Source organism: Phascolarctos cinereus, unplaced genomic scaffold, assembly GCF_003287225.1.
Source record: "Phascolarctos cinereus isolate Bilbo 61053 unplaced genomic scaffold, phaCin_HiC Scaffold_4;HRSCAF=312, whole genome shotgun sequence".
NCBI lineage: Eukaryota > Metazoa > Chordata > Mammalia > Diprotodontia > Phascolarctidae > Phascolarctos > Phascolarctos cinereus.
Window position 1 is genome coordinate 520,182,225 of NW_027555847.1, and position 19,724 is coordinate 520,201,948.

The 19,724-nt window shown below is 37.8% G+C and overlaps 1 protein-coding gene across 12 annotated transcripts in view; it reads left to right on the top strand.

Moving 5' to 3' along the window:
• The window catches only part of LDLRAD4 (low density lipoprotein receptor class A domain containing 4), a 578,389-nt gene that overhangs the window by 529,804 nt on the left and 28,861 nt on the right, over positions 1-19,724 (top strand). For 10 of the 12 annotated variants that reach the window (XM_078153536.1, XM_078153535.1, XM_020985600.2 and 7 more), the window contains one exon: positions 14,939-15,093. In XM_078153536.1, coding sequence (XP_078009662.1) covers positions 14,939-15,093 — 155 coding nt within the window. Of the gene's footprint in view, positions 1-946; positions 1,164-1,831; positions 2,036-14,938; positions 15,094-19,724 lie in introns of those variants that run through there. The other 2 variants (XM_020985602.2, XM_020985601.2) reach the window with 2 other exon arrangements.

Genomic DNA, 19,724 nt, shown 5'->3' on the forward strand with positions numbered 1-19,724 from the left:
GCCCAGATGATGTGTTTGGGACACTGACAGCAGTGACTGGTTGCTGACGTAATTGGCTGTATTTCTGACACTAATGGTAACGTATACAAAGTTTAACTTTGCTTTGACAACTCCTTCTATAGCCAAAACTAGTGGGATAGCTCACATGTCACATGCCATTTCTCTTTGCCCGAGATGTAGAGGGGCAGGCAGGGGGAGGGGAGGAGGGGTGGTGGTGGTGGTGGCAGTGAAACCAATCCAAAAATCTAAACAACTAAAGGCTTTTCTAAGCACAAAGTTCCTGTTATGACTGATGTTTTGGGGTTTTGTTGTTGTTTTGTGGGGTTTTTTTTAATACCATGATACTCTGCCCTTTTCACTGTGGCCACCCCATGATTTTCTCTGAAAACTGCTGTGACAGACTGGCTGCTTGCTTTATAAGTGTTTTCACAGAGCCTCAGGGTGTCAGAATGCTCAGGAAGCAAACTGTGTAGACCCAGGGACAGAGGAGAGGGAGGAAGGATGCTTTAGTCAAAATCATTATAAATATGAGAACTTACTTCTGAGAAATGTCCTCATGTTGATTTTTTTACTTCAGTGTTTGCAATGGGTGCACATTCTGTGCGTTTTTATTTTAGCTGACAAGCCTGAGTACATTTAGTTAAGGAAAGGGTTACTTGTAGCAAAGGAGAACACTTAAGAATTCTTAGAGGATTTTCCTGAGCTGTGATATTTGGGTGAACATACAGTAGGTCTGGGTCTGAGGGAAGAGACGACAAAAGAGAAAGGGGTGTTTGTGGGGGGGGGACAGAGGTGGAGAGAGGAAGAGAGAGAGAGAGAGTGAGAGAGAGAGAGAGAGAAGAGAGAGAGAGAGAGGAGAGAGAGAGAGAGAGAGAGAGAGAGGGGCTGTGAAATTGTTTCCTCCTGTGGTTATGACATCGACAGTCTCCAATGCAGGGCTTAGTTAGAAGAGCATGTGTAAGCTACTCCCATCAGTTAGACTTCTGGGAAAAGCAGAAACAGAAAGAACAGAAATATCAGACAGATTTGACTCGAGTGAGTGAGGCTGTGTTTTGAACTTGGAATGATGCACACCAAACTGGATCTGAAATACAGAAGGATGAGTGGTTAAGGACCCCTGGTTTTGGTTTCAAGAGTAAAGCCTGTTTATGTCTGTTGCATTGGTAAGATCTCTCTTTTTCCTTTTTTTTTTTTCAAATCTGAAAGCTTCCAACAGAGATCAAGGGAAGGAACATTTTTGTTGGGATTTACAGATTCCCTTCTCTCTGCCTTGTGTGGTTTGATATTCCAGTGTCGTAAAATGAACATAGTGGAAAAAGATAAACTGTCTAGAATCTTTCCTGTGGAGTGTGTGTGTGTGTGTGTGTGTGTGTGTATGTGTGTGTAATTTGAAAAGCATGGTGTACAGAATAAGTATTTTTGCAAACTAAAATGTATGTTCAGCTAGTCTGAAGATATGAGGCCCTGGATGTGTTATCTGTTTCTACGACACCACCAGTTTCCTGCCACATTGCTTGCTGATTTCTGTTGATGGCAGTTGATAATTGGTAGCCACAGTCTGCGGTCTGAGCCACAGCGTTTGAGTCTAGCACCTGGGTTGGGCCCTGCTGATACAGTAGAAAGAGGGAGAAAAAGAGGGAGAAAGAGACTCTCTCTCCCTCCCTCCCTCCCTCCCTCTTTCTCCCTCCCTTCCTCTGTCTCTCTCTCTCTCTCTCTCTCTCTCTCTCTCTCTCTCTCTCTCTCTCTCTCTCCCTCTCTCTCTGCTCTCTCTCTTCACACACACACACACACACACACACACACACACACACACACACATACACACACACACAGCCCAAGCTGGCTATAATTGTGCAACTCTTAGCGGCTCGGAGAGGATATTGCCTCACTGCCTAGAAGCTGAAACTGAAGAGTGATGCTTTAAGCTTGGGGACTGCCCGGACGCTGGGATCCCTCTACAGGATTATGTCCAGTGATCACCTTAACACCACTGCACTGAAGGATGCTCAGTTTAAAGATCTATTATTGAAAAAAGGTACATTTTAAAATGAATGCTGATGAGTCTTTGTTTGTTCTTTGAGTTCTCAGACCAGACTTCAGCAAAGTGAGAACTGGATAGCGTTTGAGAGGCACTTTGGAAGGGGCTGTTTCTTGTAAGCCTATTTGTATAAGAAACTTTCTCTTTAGGAAGGCTTATTTCAGGCATTTCCATTCTCTTCAGAGTCTGTTATTGATTCTTTTTGGAGGTATTATGCATTGAAAAACATGGTGTTTGAAATTTTTTTTTATAACATCGAGTACTTGAGCTCCCAGGCTCCTAGAAAATTATATTACTCACTACCACACATGTATTTTTTTCACCCTGCATTTTTGAGTACAGCTTTTAATAGGAGAGATGTATTTCTGAGGGATGTGGGTGGGGATTTAAGGTACCTCTCAGGTTCAGTGTAGTTAACTGTAGAAATGACATAAGAAAACTATAACAGAGGGGAGGCAATGGAAAAAAGAGAAAGAAGGGGAAAGGGAAGTTGGGGAAAACTGTTACTGACTTAATAAATGTTACTTGTACTATTACATTTTCTCCTGGAAACAGATTGCTTAATTAATAACAAGAAGAAATTTTTAACAATCCCTATAAGAAGGGATTCTGATGATGTATTAAGTATTTGATAACATTCTGTAGGTGCATACGTTTTAAAAAGCTTTGTGGATTACTCCAGCAGTTTCCAGTATTCTATCAGAAAATCCCTTTGGTCATCTATGATAGTCTCTTTTTTCTTGCACCTCCTTCAGAAGAGATCTTAAAACTCTTGGTCCTCAAATACCCCAAAGTTTGCCCTTTGGAAGAAGTGCTTAGATCTTGGTAAATTTGATACTGCATTTGTAAGAATGACATGTAATTCCAGCAATGTCTGCATTCTGGGAAATCTACAATCAATACTATTGGCAATGCATGATGCCCTTTTGCTAGAGCCTTTCCTGGTATCTAGTCTAGGAAACTATACTTTAATTAGACTCAAATAAATATTATCTCAACTTCAACCCTGGCTGCCAGAGTTATCTGTGCTGCATCACTCAAGTCACTTCTTACTTCTCCCATTTGTAAAAAGAGAATAGTGCTCCACTCGTAGTTTATTGTGTGAAGTCAGTCAGTCAATTAAGAAGTATGTCCTGTTATTAGGTACATGCTAGTCACTGAAGATACAAAGGAAAAAAATTAAATAGTTCCTGCTTTTAAGGAGCTTACATTCTTTCAGGGGAGAAAAATACATAATTAAGCATAAATAAGGTATATCCAAAATGAATATAATTTTGGGAGGGGAGGCACTTGAATCAGGAGTGGGGTGAAGAATCAAGAAAGGCCTCATATAGAAGTTGGCTCTTGAACTGAGTTTTGAAGCAAACTGTATTCTGAAAAGTAGAGGCAAGGAAGGAGGCCTGGTGTTGGGAGATGGAGTATTGTGTGTATGAGGAATAGCAAGAAGTTGTCTGGCTAAACTCTAGAGTTCAGGAATGGGAGTAATATATAATAGGGTTGGAAAAGTAGATTGGGTCTAGGTTGTGAAGGGCTTGAAAAGTTAAGACTGAGGAGTTTATATCTTGTCCTAAAAGCAACAGAGAACCATTGGGTTTTATTGAGTAGGGAAGTGACATGGTCAGATCTGCACTTTGGGAAAATTACTTTGGCAGCTGTATAAAGTAGATTAAAGTGGGAATAGCCTTGTTGGAGATTATTATGAAAGCTTGGATCCTTATGAGTAGAAAGGAGACAGATACAAGCTATGTTATGGAGAAATAAATTAGATGTGTAGGGAAAAGGGAGCATGAGGAATCAAGAATAATGCCAAAGTTGAGAACCTAGGTGACTAAAAGATGGTGGTACTCTCAACCAAAATAGGAAAGTTTGGAAGAAGGATGGATTTGAAGGAAGGAGGGATTCTGTTTGGGGCATGTCAAGTTTAAGATGCTCATTATACATCCTAGATTTTTAAAAAAAGAATATAAGATAACAGGTAACACCCGTTGTTGTCCTCCCCTGTACCAGCTAGACCTCTTACTTTGTATATTGTATTGAGTTTTGGGCCCTATACTTGAAAGATGTAGATGTCTTGGCAAGATTTCGCAGTCAAATTCTCATTTTTTATAATTTCTTAAGTGCTTATCTAACAATAATGCTATGTTAGACATTATGTAAAACAAGTTAAACAGATTATAGTTCTGTCTTCTAGGAGCTAACAGTTAAAGGGTGATATTGTCTGCTAAAACTAAGATACACTTTATACTTAAAACCCTTAAAAGTCTTATTCTTTGAGCTTACATCATGAACAATTCATATAACAAACTGTTTTTCCCCCTACCATGCAATTTTTATGCATTCTTCTCATTCTCATTAAAAGTCCTCCTTAACATTGTATGTTTTTTAAACTTACTAAAAGTTTACAAACTTGCTTTAATACACCATGCATAGATTGAAACATGTCCTTTTTCCTCCTCCACCTCAATAGCATAATTCAAGAGAAATCATTGGTCTTAGTCCTTAGGAGCACTTTACACTGCTTACAATTAGGAGAGAATAGACACTATATTTAACTAACATATGGGAAGTAACCATAAGGGAGGCATAAAATTAGCTCCTCATCACTCTCACTCCTACTCCTATGGCTATAGTGAGACCCCCTGTATCCTGAAATTCCATCTCCTGTATAAGCTGTCCATGTCTGGGATGTGCTCTTTCTTCATATCTGCCTCTCAGAATCCTCTTCTTCCTTCAAGGCCCAATTTAGGCACCACCTTCTCCAAGAAGCCTTCCCTGATTGTTGCTCTCTCCCTCTTCAGTTTTTCTTGTACTGTATACATGTACTTTTTACTTTCTCACTCCATCCATGCCCTGCAGGAGGGCATGAACTACTTTTGTTTTTTCTTTGCATCTCCAGCACCTAGAACAATACCTTGCACATAGGAGGGGTTCAGTTATTCGATTGTTAAATTGAATTGCATTTAACTGCACTGAATTAAGGGAATGATTTTGAAGGAGGGATGCTTACACATTCTGTTATTAGTTGGATAAGGCTAAGAAATGTATACAATAGTAAAAGTGTAATTTTTAGCCTTCTGTGAGAAGTGATAGGAAAAATAGGGTCATGATCATCACCTGTGAGAGAGTAAGGGCAAGATGTGCTTGGGTGGTGCTCAGAGATCATAAGCTCTCTTGAACGTGAAGGCTATTTTTTCAGGGATAGCATATTGAATACCAGGTCTTCCCAAAACTGACAACTGTGTTGAAAATCAGCCATGGCCTGAGCCTTTGGCCTCTCTGTCTTGCAGGGTCTATAAGGGCTTAAGTCATATTTGTGGATTTTCAAATAATTAGGTCCAAAAAATGCCTCATGTGGCCATATACAGAAAAATTAAAAGAACTGAAATCACTGAAAATGAAGTAGGGAAAGCTACAGGTAGATTGATTGATAGTTCTCAGGTCTGTGAAGGGAGACAGTTATTGTCCGTGCTTCACTGAGGGAACAAGAGGAAATGTGTTAATCACCTTCCCTCTTGGACAGTTCCCTCTTCTGAGAAAGTGATCTCTATGTCTTTTCCCCTTTTAGCTTCATGAAAGCAGGTACAGGAATTATTTAAACTTTCCATCTCCCCCAGTGCTTAGCATACAATAAGTACTTTTCCCCCATTTTACTTTATTTTTCATTTAAAAACATTCATTTTCTCTCTCCTACCAAACCCCAATTTGAAAGGAAAACAAAACCCTTGTACAGCTATACATAATCAAGCAAAAGAAATTCACACAAAATATTTTTTTGATGTAATTGTTGGATATAAGACAAATATAAGGAAAAACTTCCTGAAAAGGAGAGTTACTTCACATTAAAATGACTCCTTAGGAAAGGCAAAGTTCTGATTCTCCTAAACCCATTCCTCTGAGACTCTTCAATTCAGTCCTGACTATAAGTTAAAGGACAAACTAACTAATGTCTCAGCTCCTCTTCTATCTCTATAATTCTCTTTAGAGGACTGCCCACGTATAAATGCAAAGATGTCACCAGCATCACTGTTTTGCTGTAATAAATTAGATCATTGTGCTACCTTACTCTAAATTTGAGCCCAAGTATATTTTTAACTTCCCAACACTTTTATATCAATGAGTCATTCATGACAGAATCATGAACCACAACCCTTTAAATTGAGGGGGAGTGTGAAACACTCACTTTAGCCTTAGATTCTTTTCTGGGTGGCCTGCCTGTAGACATTTTCTTGTTTACGTCATTAGCTAATAGAATTGCTACCTGAAGGAAACTGACGAGTGGGCTGTTTTCAGAATTAATATCAGACACATGGGATTTTGAAAATGAGTGAATAATAAAACATTTCTTTCTTTGTTTTTGACTGTCCCTACTATTCTTGGCTTGTTTCCCCCCCAAGTCATTTTCCCTTTCATCTTCCCTTATGATGCATTCTGCATTCATTCTCTTTTTCGTTTTTCTTCCAAATCCAACTCCCTCCTTTTATGCCTACTCTCTGTGCATTGTTGAATTGTTCCATTCATTGAATCTTGCCTTCAACAACTACTGCTCTTTCAGATCCTTCATGAAAACACATTTATTTTTTTGAAGGCTCTTAATTCTTACTTGAATGCTTCAAAGACTGGAACTAGGGAGGACCAAATGGAGGAGGTACTATTAATAAGACTCACAGTACATGTGTTCAGCCATGGTCTCAGCTGGTATTTGTCTTACTTAGATTGTCAACTCTTTTATACAAAGAATGTGTTCTATCTTGTACAATGTTTTTGCCACCCTGGTGCTTTGGAAGCAAAGTGTATTAAAGTCTCTAGGTTTAGGATAAATATACCTCTTCAGGGCACATCAAACCTAAATTCCTTCTGGGAATCTGTAAAAGGTATTCTTGTGCTTTCTAGGAGCAGAAAAACCTACAGCTTTGTGAACAATGAAGAGACAGAAATAAAGTTGTAGAGAGAGTGAGCTTATGCGCTTGTATGCTTATATGTTGGGGAGAGGAGGAAGAAGGTTTTTGAATTTGACAAGAAATTATTTCACACCAAAATGGTTAGGTCAACAAGTGGGTAGCACTGCATGGATTGTATGTATTTTCTAGCCAAACTCCTCAAAAGCCCTTGAAAAACCTGTGGCTCAATTAATTTTTATTCAGTTCACCAATAATTTGTTAAATACCTACTGTGTGCTAAACATTGGAGCTTACAAAATGAATATGGTTCCTGCTCTCAAGGAGCAGTCAAGGAGTTCTCCTGGATTGAAATTACATCTACACAGAGAAGCAAACGCAAAGTAATTTGGAGGTTGGGAGTGAAGTTTAGTAATCTCAAGATTGAAATTGTTTTTCTCAATTTCAGGGCTAGATATTTTGAAGAACATGTTTGCAGAATTTCATCAGACACATGTTTTTTAGAGATGGAACTGAGTTTTTCATGGATCGTTATACTGTATTCTCATAGACAAAAGTAGCTGCCTCCTAATTGTTTTCTCCACTTCATGTTGCCTCCCTCTCTCCAATCTATACTTCACACAGCTGCTCAAGTGCTACTCCCAAAGCACAGTTCTAACAATGTAAATTTCCTGCTTGGTAACTCCAGCGACTCCCTGTTACCTCTAGAATCAAATGCAAATTGTCTGTGTTTGGGCATTTATAGTCCTTCAGAGTTTGGCTCCAACCTAGCTTTCCAGCCTAATTATACATCACTCCCCTTCATGCACTCTTTAGTCTAGACAAACTAGCCTTCTTGTTAATTCATCACAGACAACTCTCCACCTGCTGACTGCGTGCCTTAACTTCCATCAGTGGAATATATATGATCCTCTCATCCCCTCTTAGAATTCTTAGTTTCCTTTAAAACTCAGGTCAGGTACCACTTCCTACATCTTTCTTGATCATCTAGTTCCACTGCCTTTCCCTATTACATGTACATGCTACTTGTGTCTCCTCCTATGGAATGGAAGTTTCTTGAGAGTTTGTTGTTGTTCATATAGTTTCAGTCATGCTTGACTCTTCATGACTCCATTTGGGGCTTTCTTGGCAAAGATACTGGAGTGGTTTGACATTTCCTTCTCCAGCTCATTTTACAGATGAAGAAACTGAGGTAAACTGTGACTTGCCCAGGGTCACACAGCTAGTCAGTGTCTGAAGCCAGATTTGAACTCAGGAAAGTGAGTCTTCCTGACCACCAACCCAGCACCCTATCCACTATGGCACCTAGCTGCCCTCCCTTAAGGGTTGGGACTGTTTAATTTTTGGCTTTGTATCCCCACTGCCTAGCACAATACTTGACACATAATAGGCAGTTAATCAAAAAAACATACATTAAGCATCTACCTACAAGAAAGCAGAGGAAGACTGGAATTAGTTACTTGACAACTCCTTCCTCTCCCCACCCCCAACTCTTTGTGCTCCACCCCCAAAAAAAAACACATTCACACTTACTCTCTCAGTGTCCCTCAAGCTGCACATTATACTGTTTCGTTTTGAAGCAGCTTTATTGGTGTCTTTTGTTTTTCCATCTTTCAAATAAATGTCATTGCTTTGCACAGGGAAGTGCAGCGTTTCTCATCCATGGTCTCCCAATTTCCATGAAAGGAAGGAATATCGGTTGTATATTGTGACATTCCTTTCCCTTCTTTTCTTCCTCAAGACAATTTTGGATCATTTAAGCCAGACTTAATCTGAATAAAGATGTTAGGAGAGGAGAGAGAAAAAGGTGTGGGGTCCTCACATCCTAAAGATGGTCCTGCTTGAACTTGTTTTATTCTTTCAGATTACCTATGGCACTAAGGTATCCTAGTGTCTTGAAACAGATTATGCCCTTCTTCTAATGCCTCATTTGTATCATTACTTTCATCTCTGTTCATTCAAAAGGAATAATTTATATGTCCTGATTATCTGGCTGAATACATATTTGTGTAATATTTACAAGTCATAAAATCCATAAAGCATGTTGATTTTCAAATTCTCAAGCATTTTATACAAATTTGAAACAATAATAAAATGATGTTCATATTTATCTTTGTTCCCTTCTCTATTCCTTGCTATCATGTCAAAGTTTGATTATGTCTCTACTAGGTTAGGACACTGGCCTTAGGCATTGTGAATGAGCGTAGAACTTGGGCCGTTGTTGCTTAAAGGTAGTTGAGCAGCTTGAATTATGTCTGGAAAAAAAAAAAAAGACTCCATTCTTGCATCTTACTTTATTTGAAGTTGTAGAAGTAAAGGTGATTTATTTTAAATCAGCCTGACGTTTTCCCTAAGACCATCTGTTTCATTTGCATGCATTCACATGAGGGTAGCTCTGAAGGCCTAAAGGAGACCTGTTAAAACCCACTGTGAAGCCTGGGTTACCACTGCTGTCTCCAGCCTATCTCCTTGTGCAAGCACTGCACTGTAGTATACACTCACACTTCAGGCAGCTATCCCTATCAAATGTCTTTGCCTTATACTTGTCATAGATGAAATAGTACCTGCTCAAGAGGGAATTTACCATGTCTCTAATACCTTCTGCAGATATTCTTTCTCACAAATATGCTTTGCTTTACACAACAGATAAGTTATCTGGAGAAAGGTAGGTCAATCAAATGTGTACAAATTAATTTCTGTTTTCCCAGTGATGAGCCTTTTAATTCCAAAGGTGATTTTTTTCTTCGTTTCTGATTGCTCCTCATTTGGTAGCACCTCCTGGTGCTGAAGTTTACCATTTCTCTACTTTTTTTCCCTTCTTCCTCTGCAGTAAAATACTAAAAAGTGAAAACAAACCAAAAAATTATTGCATGGAATAACCCTGTAGTGAATCAATCAATTAGCAAGTATTTATTGAAGGCCTATTATATGTTCAGCACTGTGCTAGGAGGGAGTGGGGCAATGGGGGTGTGTATATGTGTCAAATGTAGTTTCTGCCCTTGAGAAACTTTGAGTCCAATTAGGGAGAAGAGGAAGACATGCGAAACAATTAGAGAACAAGACAAGACAATGGAGAATTAAATGTTATTTTGGCAGGCCACATAATCTTTCAAAAATCCTCAGTTATCCTATCTGGAAAATGGGAACAATAATACTTATACCATCTGTGCCATATGGTTGTTGGGAGGAAGTATTTTGAAAACCTTAAAGTATTACATAAATATGAGTTATTTTATTAATAATAAATGTTGGGAGTGGCAATGTGGCATAGTGGATGGAGAACAGGCCTTAGTGCCAGGAAGACTTGAGTTCAAGTTCCACTTTTAACATGCTGACTATATATGACTCTGGCTAAGTTACTTGACCTCAGTACTCTAGGCAACTCTTTAAGGCTTTGCAGCTCTTTAAGGCTTTCAAGTTGCAGAGAAGGTGCTGACCTTCATTGGTAGAAGAACTTTTCTCATCTTGGAATTTCCTATACCAAGGGAGGAAGGGAGAGAGGAAGGAAGGAAAGAAGGGAGGGAGGAGAAGAAGGAGGGGAGAATGAAAATATTCTGAAGTCATAACATCCATTTTATTTCCTTTACTACAGATAGTAATGAAATATTAGCTATATTGTTTTCCATGCACAAGGATAGAAAAGTGACCTTGAAAGACATCCTCCAGGTAGAAGAGAATTAATCACATGAAGATTTTACCCAGACTGCCATTATTTTAATCATAGCTTTCATCCATTTCAATGTCCATAAAGCAATTAATTTTTCTTGAGAAAAGAAAAGACTTATAATTCCCCAGTGCATTTTTTAAAAGCTCTGACTGCTTTTCTCCTGCAAAATAAAAATAATCTTTCAAATGTTTCCTTTTGTAAAGCAAGACATAATATTTAGGTTGATCTGGTACCACCATAGTTTCCTACTTTAAGCTAAGCAAAATTAATTCAAGAATTCTTTTAGTCATGCTTTCCTTCTCTTTGGTCTTTTATAAAGACATTTATAATAACAACTGTCATGTCTATAGTGCTTTAAAGATTAAAAAGTGCTGTATATATTTTGTCTCACTTTGGGTTCATGCATTCCCCCTTTACCAAGTTCCGCTTTACCTCATGTGTGACAGACAGCATCTCAGTGGTCTTTTAGTCACATGAGCATTGTAAGAGTCTTCATAGTTATCTTAGCTCAGATGTCTAGAACTGTGTGACCATGGGCAAATCCTTTCATCTTTCTAAGCCTCAATTTCCTCATCTGTATGATGAAGATAATATTTGTACTGCTTACTTGACAGTTGTGAGGAAAGCAATTTGTAAACCTTAAGACAAGATAGTAATTTGGGTAGTTCTTATTATTTGGCATTGAATAACCTTTATATTGTAAAAGCATAGATCTTGATCATCTCACAGGCATCAAACCAGAAGAATGCTACTGTTAAGAATGGGAGAGTTGACAGCTTCTATGTGATGATTCCTTAAAGTTTTATCTATGCTCTCACATCCTTGGCTTACTTCTCCATCTCTGAGAGTTATAGCATTATTGACTGGATCGTATGTTTGACAGAGAGTAGCTGCAGGCTACAGAAACATTCGCCGACTCTTATTCTTTTACTACCCTTCAGTTCTTACTATACCCTACATCACTCAATATCTTTCTTATGCTGAATTTACAACATTTGAAGGATCCAGAACTTATGTCCCTGATTATTTTTTTAAATAACCTTCTCAGACAAAGTCTTGAATACATTTTGTCTAAAAGGAAAGCCCATAGTCATGGAGAATAACTTAGCATACCAGAGATGATTGAACAAAATATGACCAATGGGGAATAGATATCCATGGTAAATAAGAAGGTGCTAAGAAAGCACCTAGCTTTCCTGGTGAACTCAGGTCACCTGGCCTAAATGAACTGTATCATAAGATAGTGAAAGAACTAGCAAATGTAATTAGTGAGACACTTATCAGTGGTATTTGAAAGAGCATGGAAAACAAGAGAGGTGCCACAGGATTAGAGAAGGGCAAATGTCCAAATTTTTTAAAAGTGGAAGAGATCAGTCTACAAGAGATAGGCCATTCCTGATTCCTGAGAAAATTCCTAATTGTATCATTAAAGAGATGGATTCTGAACATCTTATAATGGAAATGGTGATTTTAAAAAGCCAGCATGTTTTCATCAAAACAGATCATGCCAGATTAATGTCCTTTCTTTTTTTGGCAAGATCACTAAATTAGATGTGGAAATGACTGCAAATATAGTTTTCTTACTATGTTTTAGAATTTTTTATAAAGTATTACATATTATTTTTGTGGAGAAGATGGAGAGCTATGGACTGATTACACAATTATACAATCAGCTGGGTTCAGAGCTGGCTGGGGGAGGGGGACAGACTCAAAAATAATTGTTAATGATTCAGTGTCAGCAGACCACGAAGTCTACAGTGGAATATCCCAGGGATCTGTACTTGGCCTTCTGTTGCTTAACTTTTCAATCAGTGAGATGGTTAAAGACATAAGTAGATAAATAGATAGATGGATAGATCAATAGATGGCATGCTTGTCAGATTTACAGATGACAGAGCTTAGTGGGATAGCTGACACATGTAAGTTCTTGACAGACTAGAATTTTGGGCTAAATCTAATAACATGAAATTCAGTAGGGATACCTTTAGAATTTTAAATTTGGGTACAAAAAAAATCAGCTTTACAAGGTCAATATAAGAGTGGCATACCTAGACAGTAGTTATTCTGAATAAGACCTGGGAGTTTTAGGTAATAGTTAGCAGTGTAATGTTGCAGCCAAAATGCCCATGTGTTGTTGGACTGTATTCAGAGAGGTATAGCATTTAAAAGTACAGAGGTAATAGTTTCATTGTACTCTGTCTTTTATCAGACCACATCTGGAGTGTTGTGTTAAGTTCTGGCATCACAACTTAAGAAGAATATTAAATATAATTTTAAAAAGGAAATTTGTACATTAACCTTGTTGATATTTAAAAGGAATAATAAGTTGTGCGTAGTAGATTTGCTGTTTCATGTGCAATCATCTTTTTTATTATACTGTGTTATGGAAATGTTTGCTTTATTCCATAAATTAAAAATAAAATAAATTTTTAAAAAGAAAGAAATCATATAAATATATTATTGGAAAGTGTCCAGGAAAGAGCAACCAAGATGGTGAAGGGCATTAAGTCCAGGTTGTATAAGGATGGGCTGAAGAAACTAGGTATATATAGCATGGAGAAGAGAAGACTCAGGAGAGACATGTTAGCTATCAATCAAGTCTTTGAAGGGTTATTTGACCCCAAAGGGCAGAACCAAGAAGCAGTGGATAGAAGTTGCAGAGTCCAGCTTAAGCTTGAGGTCAGGAAATCTTTGTAGCGATTAGAGCTATCCTGAAGTAGGATGGGCTTCCTGGAAAGGCAGTTGGTTTCCCCTCCTTGGAGGTCTTCAAGCAGAGGCTGAATGAACAGTCAGTTACCAAGCATTTGTTAAGCATTGTAATGGAGTTGATAAAAAAATAAATAACTAGATACATAAAAGGGGTGTGTGCGTGTGTGTGTGTGTGTGTGTGTGTGTGTGTGTGTGTGTGTATGTGTGTGTGTGTAGAAGGCGCTAGCAGCTAGGGTACTGGGAAAGACCTCTTGAAGAAAATGGGATCTGAGCTGAGTCTTGAAGAAGACAGAGAAACCAGGAGGCAGAAGTTAGGAGGAGAGCATTCCAGGCATGAGGGGAAGCCAATGCAAAGGCAATGCAATGGGAAATGGAATGTCACATGTGAGAAGTAGCAAGCAAACCAGTGTAGCCAGATCAGAGAGTATATGTATGATAGGGAGAAAAGTATGAGAAGACTGAAAAGTAGGGACTGCTTGTCATATAGGTTATATATAGTAGGAATTCCTTTCATGAATAGATTGGACTAAAGGGCCACAGAGGTCCCTTCCGACTCTCAAAATTCTATGATTCTGAGTAATTTAGTAGCTGCTTAATAAATGCTTTTTGATTGATTGATTGATTGAGAGACACAGGAGCATGGTGGTTTTATTTAATATGACAAAGGAAGGTAGAGTCCAAGGAACGTAACAGGAGGTGCTATCTAGTTGGGATAAGCTTCAGTGTATGGAGTTTGGACAATTTAATCTTATTGTACCTTGATTTTTTCATTTTGGAAGTTGGGCTGATTATCATGTCTGACCTCACTGAGGGCTTATGAGTTAACCTGAATCAATTATTATAAAGCTTCCTTTCTCTTCCCTCCCTCCCCCACCTCTCTAGAATAATAAGCATTATGAGTATGGTTGGTAATAACAAGTACATTTAGCAGACTAGCAGAGATCACTTAGCAACAGGCTTCTTCTAGGGCAGAGGTTTTTAGCTTGGGAGCCTACAGTCTTTCAAGGATTGATTTCATACCCCTAGGTATATTTTTAGAGAGTCTGTGAACTTGGATAAAAAAAATGCTTCTTTATTTTTAGTAACCTCACTGATATTTAGTATTTCTTTCAATTATGAATTTTTTAAAAAGCTGTTCTGAGAAGGGATCTATAGGCTATACCTGACGGCCAAAAGAAGAGTCCATGACACAAAAAAAGGTCAAGAACCCCTGCTCTAAGGTCTCTCTCCCTGCTTCTAGAAACTCAACACACTACTAACAACAATTCATATTTGTATGGCATTTATAATTTTACAAAGTGCTTCCATCACAGCAATCCCACGAAGTTGGTAGTACAAATGTTATTATCTCCATTTTATAGATGAAGAAACTGAGATTTGAAGAGGTTAAATGATTTTCTTGTGGTCACATAGCAGCAAATAAGATTCTAGGCTAAGTTCAGGGATCCTTTCACAACCCCATGCTGCTTCTCCTATTGAGACATTAAGATGTTAGAATCTAGTATGAAGCAGTGTCCTTGTATTCTATGTCTGGGTGAATTTTAAGAAGGTGAACATTTCTAAGACAGCACCTGGGAGGGAAAAGAAGGAGAGTTTTGTTAAAGCATTCATGTTTTTTCTCTTTCTCAGCTGAACTGGAGTTTGTCCAGATCATTATCATCATTGTTGTGATCACGGTGATGGTCGTGGTGATCATTTGCTTGTTGAATCACTACAAGCTCTCAACACGGTCCTTCATCAATCGGCAGAGTCAAAACAGGAGGCAAGAAGATACTTTGCAGCCGGTAAGTCCAGGCTTCTGGATCCATTTTGATCATATATGCATACAATGTGTTTGGGGGTGTGTGTGTCTGTTTTAGGACTTTAAAATAGTAAAATATCAGGTCCAGGGGGCCATCCAATTTTAGCATTCTATGTCTGTTACACTTTGGTTATCTATAGTCTATTTTGTTATGTTAAGTTCTGTGATGTTTCGAAGAATAAATACGATGTTTGGTTGATAGAAATAAGGATGTTGAGATTGGATGAGATACTGGAGGCAGAAGCTCCCTTCCTTCTCTGAAATTCTGTGATTCTGTCACAGTAGATAGATCTAAAATGTTACTGCTTGGATTAATAAAGCCAAAGTGTTTCAAGCAGTAACTTATATGAGGGCATTTATTTCAAGGATGAAGCTAGAATTGGAGACAAATGCCCAGTGTGCCTCCCTCAGGCAGGGTACGTCCTAGAGACCCTAATGGGAAGTTAAAGAGTAGACCATAGCCAGTGGCAACAAGGTACTCTTTTGAGTTTCCAGTTGCCTTCCATCCTATAGCACATGGAGCATTCACTTCCTTTCCACATCAAGCTGTTAGCATTATGAAGGATCAAATGGCAATATAATAAAGCACATGATTAACAGATGTGTTTTTTAAAAGCCTATAGACAATCTTTGAAATAAGCAAATGTCACTTTGCCAAGCAGTTATAAGCTGATATTCTTGGTTTTTCAAATCTAACCAAAAATAACTTACCTGTGGATTGAACCTGTGATACAACTAAGATGCAAGAATAGAATGAAAAGGAACTTAACCACTAGTATGCCAACAATGAAGCATCAAATGGCTGAGTCGTATGGATTTGTCTGTGGAAACAGAGGGGATTATGTCAAATCAGCTCATTGTCATGAGAAGTTAACAAAGGGATTATCTTTAAGGAACCTAGATTTAATAATCAATGTTTATTATGCAAGGAAACAGGGTCCACTATGCAATACATCATTACAGTCTTTAAAAATATAATTTCTGCTGAATACTTAGTAAGACATGACCTGGTGATAAGAATAATATATCAGATATTTGCTGTCATTTATTTAGTCTTTTAATGTTTTCAAAGTGTTTTACATGTATTACTCTATTTGAGCCTCACAATATTCCTTTGAGTAGATACTATTATCCCCATTTTACAGATAAGAAAACTGAAGCCTAAACAAGATAAACATAGGAGACACATGATAGCTATCTTCAGATATTTGAAGGATTTTCATATAAGAGTGAATAAGTATAGATTTATTATTTGTGGTCTTAAGGATACAAACAGAGCCAACGATTCCAATTCTTAGGGAGGAACAATAAAGCAAAACTTCAGAATTATCCAAAATAGAGACAGGCTGCTTTTGTAAGGCACCAGTTTCCCTGTCACATAACTGTTAAAGCAGAATAAATGTCCATTTAGCATGGATATCTTAGAGGGGATTCATTCAGCATGCAAAGAGTTGAGCTCTTTGATCAGTAAAGTCCCTTCCAACTCTAAGACAAAGCATCTTGACTTCCAGGAGTTTATATTCTACTTTACCCATGAATTTTGACTCCTGCCTCCATCCCACAACTTGTTGTGGGAAAATTAGGGGAGGGTAATCATGGTTCATCTATCTGTATTCTACATTACCCAAAGAATGTTTATGAAAACTCTTATTTCATATAGTATTAGTAACAGATTTTTAAAAGTTCATTTCTACTCCAAGCTTCTTTACCTGTCGTAGAACAGCTTTGAGATGTTCTTTCTGAAAATGAATGGATGGTTTTAAAAAGCCCTTATCTAGAGAGATGTCTCATAGTCTCACTTGCATTTCTCCTACTTCTTTGATACAACTGACACCCAGGAAATCTGACTGCTCTTGACCTTGTCTTGGGTAAAATATTATCAAAATGATGGTTTTTCATTTCAAATATCATCATGTTGTGTATATAGCCATCTACTTGGTCTTTTTTCATCAGGAAAGCTTGGATTCAAATCCTATCTCAGACATTTGTGACCTTGGATTAGTCACTTACCCTACTGTGCCTCAGTTTCCTCATATGTGAAATAAAGGAATTATACTCAAAGACTTCTGAGATTCCAGCTCTAAATCTATGCTCCTATGATCTTAAAAGTGTTTTGTGGTCTCTGAAATACCATGTAAATGCAGACTATTACTATTTTCCCTCCATCAAAGTCTTCTTCCAATGCCTTTCCACATCCCTGGGTTCTCAAAGGTTGTACAGTGGAGCACAAACTTTGATATATCCTGCCAACCCAGAGAACCTTGATGGAGAAGTCCAATAACAGACATTGTCATCAAAAGACCAACCCAGCTAAGTGTAATCAGCAGATTATTTTTTCTGTCATAGAATCACTTAATGAAGGGAGAGGGTGGAGGGTGTACATTGTAGAGCTCCTCTCAAATCTTCCATTTAAGGAGGAAACCCAATGTAGTCATCTCATAATTTCCCACTCAGGATTTCATCAGCCCCTGGTCAGGTCCCCTTCTCCCCCGCCCAAGTCCCTACCTCCTGCCCACCCTTTTCAGTTTCTTTTTATGTATTGACTCTCCCCATTAGATTGTGAGCTGCTTGAGGATGGGGATTGTCTTTTGCCTTTCTTTGTATCCCTAGTGCTTAGCACAGTTCCTGGCACGTAGTAGGCACTTATTAAATGTTTACATTGCTTGACTGAAAACTATTTATTAGGTAAAATCTGGAGTGAGTGTACTCTGCCTTAATAAAGGGAATATCCATACCAATGAAATAATGGATCTTTGAATTATTGAAGGGTAGTATGATTTTTTAGCATTGTTATTATATGAAACCATATAGCTGTTTGTCTCTGTCATAATCATCAACAAACAGTTGTTGAGTAACTGCAGATTAAATGCACTGAACAGAGTGTTATGAGGCTCCTGAAAGTTTAGTTAGAGTTCAGTGGTTCTCAGACTTTTTGGTTTCAGGACCCTATACCCACTTTAAAATTATTGACAACCCCCAAAACTTTTGGTTTGTGTGGGTTATGTATATTAACATTTGCCATCTTAGAAATTAAACATTTAAAAAAATTAATTCATTTTAAATAACCATAATAAATCTATTATACGTGAACATATTTTATGAGAAATGTTTTATTTTCCAAAACAAAAAATTAGTGAAAAGAATGGCGTTTACGTATTTTTTTGCAAATTTAATGACTAGCTTTATGGAAGGCATCTAGAGTCTTGTATCTGATTTCCCATTCATTCTGTTACAATAAGTTATTTTGGTTGAAGTATATGAAGAAAATCCAGCCTCACACATAATGTAGTTGGAAAAAGGAAGAGTATTTTAACAAACAGTGTCTTAGTATTATCATGATAATAGTTTGATCTTGTCAACCTCCTGAAATGGTCTCAGGGATCCCCAATGGTCCCTGGACCACACTTTGAGAATTATGGTCATGTGAAGAAATGAGATACACAAGCAAATCTTAAGTATATTCACACTAATGGAGAAGCTCAGTAGATAGATAATTTTTTTTTAAATGTTATTACGGTTATGTATTGGTACACTGGTTCTTTCAAAAAATAATTATATTTCAAAGAGATGCCAAAGCCACATTATGGAGATCGCTCACAGAAATCACACACAGAGTATTATGTGACAACCTCCATTTTACCTTCCTGATCAAATTTCTTCCCTACTTATAATTGAGAAAATCTAAGAAGTAATGTTTTTGCATATAAAATAATAGCCTAAATTGAGTTATATAATTCACACAATCCCTGAGTTCAGGAATGTAGTTAAATATTTTAGTTTCAAAGGTCATCTTCTGGACCACATTCTACATGGCAAGAAAAGACATTTAGGTAGTGAATTTTGCCAAATAAGCCTTTATCATATCTTCTCTTCGATTTGTTTGAAAAGACTGTATTTGTATAATTGTGTAAGAACATAGTGACCTGGAGATGCAGGCTTTCTGTAGTATCTATGAGTATCCTATGCATTTTGTTTCCAAAGTCTTAGAGTTGGAAGGAAGCTTAAAGATTATATAATCTGGGGAAACAGGACCTAAAATAATTTGACCAAAATATTAAGTGTTCAAGCCAGGATATAGCTCTGTGTCCTTTGACTCCAAAACATTTGACTTTTTCTATTGCTTCATATGTCACCATTGTCTTTTTTGAGTGGCACCAAAGACTGGCCGTAAGCTGGTGATTTCTCTCCATCAGCAAAATTGAATACAGCTGGCATCCAACTTAGGGATGGGTCTTATTCCCAGTTTGTTTGGAAAAAAGAAAACAATTTCATTAGAAACAGTACTGTAAGTGGTTTTAACATTCCCAGGCCAGATCATAAAAGCCTATGAGGTTAACAAGCATTTAAGTGCCTACATGGTTCTAGGCACTGGGGATACAGTCAGAAAGGGAACATTCTAACAAGGTGAACAGCAAAAAAGTACATATATAAAGACAGGCAAAATTAATACAAGGTGATTTGGGGAGAGTGGAGGATGCACTAGCAGGTGGGAGAATCAAGAAAAGCTTTGTGTGGACGGTGGTATTTGAGCTGAGCTTGGGGTTCTAAAAAGCATGCAGTGCCTGTTAGATGGAGCATCCTGTGTGAGGAGCAGTAAGGCATTCCAAGGGAATA